Source organism: Phoxinus phoxinus (genome assembly GCF_949152265.1).
Source record: "Phoxinus phoxinus genome assembly, chromosome: 24".
NCBI lineage: Eukaryota > Metazoa > Chordata > Actinopteri > Cypriniformes > Leuciscidae > Phoxinus > Phoxinus phoxinus.
Window position 1 is genome coordinate 13,868,849 of NC_136899.1, and position 7,980 is coordinate 13,876,828.

The 7,980-nt window shown below is 37.4% G+C and overlaps 1 protein-coding gene across 1 annotated transcript; it reads right to left on the reverse strand.

Moving 5' to 3' along the window:
• Positions 1 to 1,231: 1,231 nt before the first annotated feature.
• pi15a (peptidase inhibitor 15a) lies at positions 1,232 to 6,622 on the reverse strand. The gene is made up of 6 exons (XM_079602757.1): positions 6,392 to 6,622; positions 5,540 to 5,855; positions 4,708 to 4,826; positions 4,438 to 4,570; positions 3,815 to 3,930; positions 1,232 to 3,261 (listed from the first exon to the last, which is right to left on the reverse strand). The coding sequence occupies exons 2-6, from the start codon at positions 5,801 to 5,803 to the stop codon at positions 3,126 to 3,128; spliced, it is 768 nt and encodes a 255-aa protein (XP_079458883.1). The 5' UTR covers positions 5,804 to 5,855; positions 6,392 to 6,622; the 3' UTR covers positions 1,232 to 3,125.
• Positions 6,623 to 7,980: the final 1,358 nt, after the last annotated feature.

Below are 7,980 nucleotides of genomic sequence, written 5' to 3' on the forward strand. Positions count from 1 at the left end.
CCAGAGCCCAGATGAAGTTGTCGGAGGTAGCAACAGTAACTAAGGGGGGCGGGGCTTAGCCAAAGGTCAATTCTGAAAGGTGGAGTGGAGGAGGGCGTGGCGGGGGGCCTCCAACATACATTTTGCCTAGGGCCTCCAAATGTCTAGAACCGGCCCTGACTACAAAACACCCCTAGCAACCACTCTTAGCAATGTAAACACATTTGATCTCATTTATATTGTTCATTGAAGCTATAGTAGAGTATTGTGAGAGATCGAGTAACGTTAAGCGTGTACCACTACCTGCATTTACAGTAGACATAGCATTTTCCTTCAGGTCAGTCCTATATTCATAATAAAATCCGTTTGAATGTCCGCTGCGATTTCTTATCTTGTCCTTTTAACAGGGGTTTTCCCGTGCCATTACGTTAGCCATCTCTGTCAGTTGCGTCTTCCTTCTCCGTGTTCACAAGTTTGAGTACTTTCAATGTAAAAGTCTTCTCTACTGACTGACTCACTCATAAAGACAGTCTTTGCCGCCATCTATTGGCAAAAATAATGTATGTAACTTCTGTTGCTGTTACTGTCAGGGACTATTTTTTCCAGCGGAGGGCAAGCTTTTATTGATTTTACTTCATGAAAGTTGCATATAACGTTATACATATTTTTCGGCTTTAATATTTGTATTGTGTGGTAACCGTTTTATAAAAGCAATAATGTACTCGAGGCTAGTGCTGTAACGTGTATGTCACGGCTAAAGGGCGTTGTTGTTAGGCACGACGCGAAGCGGAGCACAGTCTCCGACCTTATTGTTTAAACATGAAACGCATATTAAAATAATAATAGATTTTCTGGTTTGAATGTATTTGTTTTCGCTTGTGGGCAATGTCCAAAATCCTTTCAACCCTCATCCAGCACTGGTGATGTCTCTTTCAACATCTAATCTTGATCCAAAACTCTCACCATAATATATGTTGCTAATGGGTGTTATTTGAGAGCTGCCCAAGGTTTGGGGTCAGATATTTTAATGTTTTTGAAACAGTCTATTATGCTCATCGAAGTTGCATTTGATCAAAAACACAATAAATCAGTAATAATACTATTTTCATATTATTATTATTTTGCTGTAGTTATCCCAGTGATGGCATACTGATTTGCTGCTCAAAAAACATTTCTTATTATCAATTTTGAAAAAAGTTGCAGTTTATTTTTTCTGTGAAAACATTGATGCCTTTTCCAGGATGGATTTTTTGATGAAAATATTTATTTTAAATACAAATCTTTTGTAACAGCATGACATGTTTTTAATGCCACTTTTAATCAAATTAATGTGTCCATGCTAAAAACATTTTTATTAGTTTCTTAAAATCGTACTGACCCCAAACCTTTGAACGGTTTTGCTTTGCAATGAGGCACAAAATGACAGGTTTTAAATAACAAAATTTATATAAAAAAAAGAGATTTGTATAAAAAAGGTTATGTACAGCTTATGTCAGATGATAAATAAATTGTTACTGCCGCAATAGGAGCAAATACACAAATTTACATTATGGTCATTTAATCCAGCACCATAACTACTTTTCAGAGGTCTACAAAGACACATTAACACAATGAAAAGATGCAGTCTATGACATCATTAAAAATTATATTTTACAGAACTGAATTTAGCAGAAAATACCATTTCTATAAACAATGTCATGTTGAACATTATGAATCTATGGAGGGGAAGGGATAAAAGCCCTTTATATCCCCTCAATACACAGAGCAGTGCCTGATAGATTTACCCAAGTGCTTGTGTGATGCAGTTAAAAAAACTAAACAAGTGAAATCAACACAGTGCAATACAATGCAATAACGTGCCATTGTTATGCATGCATTGTAGAGACAGTACTGCTGAATTCATAATACATGCATGTACAATTGGTAAAAAATTAAATCACAAATAATGACAGTCTTCTCAATACAAATACATTTAAAAAACATTATAAGGTGCACTTACACAAACATGTTTCCATGTTAATCCGCCTCAACATTTCATGTGGGTACAGCATGATTAGCCATCTCACTAAATGCTCTTTCTGGGATTGCAAAATGCAGAGGTTTTTCCAAATGATGCCTAATCCACGATTTCTAAGCCCCAAGCACACGCTTGTAAGCTTTAAACATGTGGAAACCTTCCAAGAGGGAAGACCCAAAGCAAAGCATTACTAAGGATGCCAGTGGGTGAATTCAAACCAGTGAAGTTCTATTGTTTCTGAGCTCAAGAAAAACTAACTTAACATTTCTTCTGAAGCACCAAAAGTCAACCACCAGGGTTAATAAACATGACAACATATGACTTAAGGGATAGTTCACCCTAAAATGACAATTCTGTCATTATTTACTCATCCCCATGTTGTTACAAACTTAGTTTCTTCGGTTGGACATAGAAGATACTTTGAAGAATGTCAGTAACCAAAAAGCTTCAGCATTGCTAACATTCTTTTCCTTTCTTTTAGAAGTAAGTCAGTCATACAGGTTTGGAACGACATGAGGATGAGTCAATCATAACAGAATATCATCTGTGGAATGATATTTAGAAGAATGTTTCAGCAGATTCTGTCCATACAAGAAAAGTCAATGGGGTCCAAGACTTCCATATTAGACAAAAACAGCTGACATTCTTCAACAGATGAAAACGAATTTAAAACGACACGAGGGGGGAGTAAATTATGACAGAATGTTCATTTTTGGGTGAGTTATCCCTTTAGGACCAGTCTGGGACTACAGACAACGCGCAATGTTAGACTTGCTAACAAGGCCTGATGGGAATTTTGGCAACTGCACCTCGTGATCTCTGAATACAGTTACGGTTGAGTACTGTAAGCACCAATCCTGACTTGACAGATCACAGTAGAGTCCCTCTCAGGAAATAAACTATAAATACATATCCTATAAATGGGTACATACATACACAAAACAATATAATGGTATAAACACTGAAAAATAAGTTATGTACATATCTTTAAAAACTTGCTGCCTTGCAACCCATGGTCCTATATGGCCCATAATATAATAAAAAAACAGGGTGATGCAGGAATGTTGTGCAAATTCCCATGAGGGACAGTGTCTCTGTAATGGGGCATGTGCATTCTGTCTGTCTGTGTTCATTTGAACCAGTGCAGGTAATTTGAGTTCACAGCAGGAAAGCACATGTTGTTACTGCATGATCCTCCATAGCTCGGAGGGCACGTGGAACAAGGAACACCTACTTTATACGGGGCCTCGCCAATCCAGTTCCCCCTGTAAACAACAATAGGATCAACATTGTTAATGACAGACCAGTGAGATATATTAAACTAAATTGTTTGAAATTAGCTTTGACTTGAAGCATACAACTAGATTTTCTATTCCCATTTTAACTGCGTTTCTATTTTGATTCCATGAGAAGACATGCTTTAAATCAATCCGGATCTACTTTAACTAGTTCTCGGATAGCAAGTCGGGTCTTTACAAGAGTTTAAAAATATCTTGCTCTGCAGTAGCCTAAGAATTTTTTCAAGTGCGCTGCCCAATTAGACTGAAAGAAGGAGGTCACATGTCAGTCACAAGTTGCCAGCCACACAAGATCATGGTGCTTTGATTCTGGAATTAGAGGCAGAATTCTGCTAAAATTCCACATGCAGCAGGAATGCGAGAGGTCGTCTAAGCCTTTGAACCAGAAAGCCCCGTGGATGTCCATGTCAAAAAAAGGTTTTAACGGAGGAGTGCCAAATTGCTAGCTTAGCCTAATTATGTTAGTGAAAAGTGTTCTGGAGTCTGCAGTTAAGCTACGGAACAGAAAACATATACTTACTTCGGAGAATAGTTGCACACCAAGTATGTTGCCCTCTTCCATACTGAACCCCAAACGTTCATATTATGGCAAGTGTGGATGGCACATCCTACTTTATTCGAGGTTGCCCACACCATCTGGTAAAACATAAGCAACAAGTGAGCAATGGTCAAATGAAAATGATAAACATAAACACTGATGTTGAAAAGTTTGTGGTCAGGAAGATGTTTTTAAAAGAAGTCTCTTATGCTCACCAAGGCTGCATTTATTTGATAAAATAATACAGTAAAAACAGAAAGTATTATAATGAAATAACTTTTAATAAATAAATTTTTTTTTATACATTTGACTTTATTTTATTTTAAGCATCATTACTCCAGTCTTCAGTGTCACATGATCCTTCAGAAATCATTGTATTCTTCTGATTCGGTGCTCAAGAAGCACTTTCTGTTATTATCAATGTTTAAAACAGTTGACCTGCTTAATATTTTTGAGGAAGTCCTGATATTTATTTGAAATATAAATCTTTAGTTACATTTCAAATGTCTTTACGGTCACTTTTTATCAATTTAATGCACCCCAAACTGTGAACGGTAATATACCTGAAGAAATCCATTACACAAAGACCATCTTAATCAACTCACTTGTGTATAATGAGTGCACATTGGCCCATAGCACTTAAGAGGACATCTGGGATTGCAGTCTCGGGGATAGGGAAAAGAATAGTCCTTCACTTCATCGTGCCAGGGCTTCACCAGCTGCAAAATGGATCTGTACCTGTAAACAATCCAAACATACCACTAAATCTCATTATGTTGTGATGAAATGCTTAGCTTGGTCTTTCAAGCCTAAATGTCCATGTGTACAGGAATCATCACGGATCACAAACTGGGACTGAGGGTGGAGATGCATACCTTCCTGTTCGAACTGAAAGGTTCTGACCCAGAAATCTAAGAAGATTGCGAGGACCGTGCTCCCAAATGCATGTAGACGCCCACTGCTCAGCCGTTTTTGCAAGAGTGTCATCCCAGACCTGAGACATGAAATACACTTTCATCAGTCTTCTAAAATAAATCAATTTTAATCATTGCATTATTTCATTTGCAAGAGAGCATGATGTACAAAATCCTGCCCATGAAATGAAGATTAAAAGCAAAATTGCTCCCGACATTAACACATTTGATTGATTTGAGTGATCATAAACCACGGATGTACATTTTATGCTGGAAAATGTGGCTAAACTATTTAATCATTACATAATCGGTGCCCCTTTAATCTTGGTAAAATCAGAGAATGAGTTCAAACAAAACATTTAGATCCATTGAAACATATTTAATACAGCATTTCCCATGACTGTGCACTTTTGAAAGCATTTCAGTGCTTGGCTGTAGTCTTAACACATTGATAACGCTGGAGAGGATCTACTCTGGTGGTCTGAGCCAATTAAATCTGCTCAACAGCTGCTGGTGCCAAAAGGACAGAGAAGTTTGTCATTCCTGCATCCTGTGATGAGCGCAGTAACATGTGCAACGTTCACGTGTCCAGCTACAACAGCAGCAATGTGCTTTCCAGGCAAAATTCCAGGTAATTATACAATTAAATAAATAAAACAACTGAACCCGACGAACTGCCGTGAGGGTGCAGAGCAAAAGTTCAAACAAGCAGAACTTTTCTTTTTTTTTTCAAACTGTTCCTGATTGTATCACAGGCTCATTTTAAAATTGGTAATTATTATAAGTGACTTACCATATATTCCATGTTTGAAGCTGGGGGGAAAACTTTCCCTCTTACTTTATTATGGTAATCAAGAATAGTGACCATATCGTTCTGGGAAATATAACGTTTCCGTCTGGTTCTGGTTAGGTTTGCTGCCTCGGTGAGATATTTAATATCAGTGAAATTGGTTGCTGGCAGAGATGAAGAGGCAGTGGGATTTAAGGCTGCCAGTGCACTTGCTCCACAGAATATACACAAGAGCAGAATGTCAATAGCTAAACGAATTTCATTCATGATTGATGGCTGAGATGCGGTAAGAGGTTTCTATTCCTTTTGCAGAATCTGCCTGTAAAACATAAATGATTCCCATTTATTAGAGAAAAGCATTAAAAGCTATTATGTCAATTAACCTTCACTGTACCATAGAGACAATACTGGAAAAAAAACATGCTCATCAATATACAATTATTCTTCTAACTTAGACTAATTTCTATAATTTCTATTCAAATGTATTAGTTTTTAGAATTCAGAATTTAATTAATATTGGTTGTAAAAGTGAACAAATATTAGTAAAAGTGAAGTAAATATTAGTACCAGTGTCAATATTAGTACTAGTATCAGAAAAAAATATGAAATATATATAATTATATTATAAATATAACTATATATATATATATAGCTGATTATATCAATTTCATAATAATTTGTTTCAATTTTACAAAAAGTTTTTGACAGTAAATTTGCACTAATAGAAATAAAATGCTTTCAAATTAGATATTCCGTCAACATTGAGCATGCAGACGTTTGTCTACACGCTACGCAACAATTTCAACAATTTAACACACAATACTAAAGATAGATTGTAAACACAAATGTCCCTACCTTCTCAGAGATTCTAGAGCAGCCTGTGGATATAATGTCGCCGATTTGACTGAATCTGTCCAGTAGTAGCTTAAGTCTTTGTGAACTCTGTGAGCTTTCTCTCTCTCCCTCTCCCTGCTCAGAAGCGCTGCGGGTTTTTATACGGCTGAGGTACCGGTTCAGGAAGTATTCCGGCTTTGAAGGTGCGCGGGGTTCCGCCCCATCCGTCACCTGAACCGTGACATCATCTGAGACGTAATACTGCGTTTCTTTTATCTATTTCCTGGCAGATCCAAGCAGGCTTAATCAAACATCTGCTTTTAGTTTGCACAGCTGGCGTGAGTAGAAAAGAAAACACAAGATAAGCAAGTGAATATTCCCGTGACCCCAAAATGCAGCTTAGTCCATTGCAATGGCCAATAAAAAGGCTCCAAACTTACAAATATATGAGTATTAAACCAGGGAGTGTTGTAACTAATTTAGTTTAAAAATCTATAACTGTTAGTGCTGGATAGCCCCATATTCATTTACTTCAAATTACAGTCATTTAGAAATATATGTATCCCTAATTGTAAATTATTGTCAAGAACAAAGAGCTGCAGCTGTTACAACTTACCACCCTACAAATAATAAGGAAAATGGATTGTTCCAAAAGGCAATCAAGAATTTATTGGAATTTATTTAGTTATTGCATGATTCAGCTTTTTTTTAAAACAAATTACTTGAGTGAATATGCAGTGACAAATTTTTATCACAGGGCTGCATTTAAGTAATTTTTTATGCCCTTCCCTGGCTTACATCCCTCCATCTCGTTCACTCGGATGTAAGTCATTGCTGACGTTGCATGAGTGTTCACTACTGGCGGAACCCTTGCAATGTGTGTTTAATGGAACACCCTATGGGGCAGAAAAGGGAAAAAGGCCGTCCTGTCAGGACCACTATCGTCAAATATGATTGACAATTAGCATACAGTTTGGATTGGCGGTATGGTTCCGTTCTTGGCGAGAACTCCCTGCGCATCCATGCAGCCTAGCATTGATAACAGCAGGGAGAGCAGCAATAACCCCCCTTGGGGTAAACAGAACAGAACCAACATGAATGTCTGCAAATATATTTAATTTAAGATTTTTAAGTACTAAGAAAATTTTCGAGAATTTATTGATTCAAGGGGAATCAGAATGCCAAATCCTGACTGATGAGAGGAGGAGCTGGGGATGGAGGAGGGTAATTCGCTTCTGAGAAACGCGATAGCTGCTGATAATACTGAAGGAGCTTATAAATGTATACGGTGATAGGCGTCGTATTCCTATAGGTAGATGTGGATCAGCTGAGAGTCAGCTGATGCGAGTTTGACTAACGTGACCTGCCAGAACTAACGCTAGGCTACGCTTGATTTCTTTGCGTTTCACAACAGAAAAAGGCCGTTCTTTGCGTCTAAAACGCCGTGCTAAGGAAAATATTTTTTTTAAAGTGCAGTGCAAAACTCAAAGGTCTCGAGACGCGCTTTTGAGATGTGATGCAATAACACCAGAATAGATAGCTAATATTTTTGACGTGGGAAAAAATCTTACTGGACCTTGATAAAAACTGTTGTTGCTCAGAATGACAGG

Bases quoted from the DNA above. Each gene is read 5' to 3' on its own strand.
- pi15a (XM_079602757.1), bottom strand. From the start codon at position 5,803: ATGAATGAAATTCGTTTAGCTATTGACATTCTGCTCTTGTGTATATTC. The intron at 4,827-5,539 runs GTAAGTCACTTA...TTCATGTCTCAG, and splicing joins CTTCAAACATGGAATATATG to GTCTGGGATGACACTCTTGC. The intron at 3,931-4,437 runs GTGAGTTGATTA...ATGTTTTACCAG, and splicing joins TGTGCACTCATTATACACAA to ATGGTGTGGGCAACCTCGAA.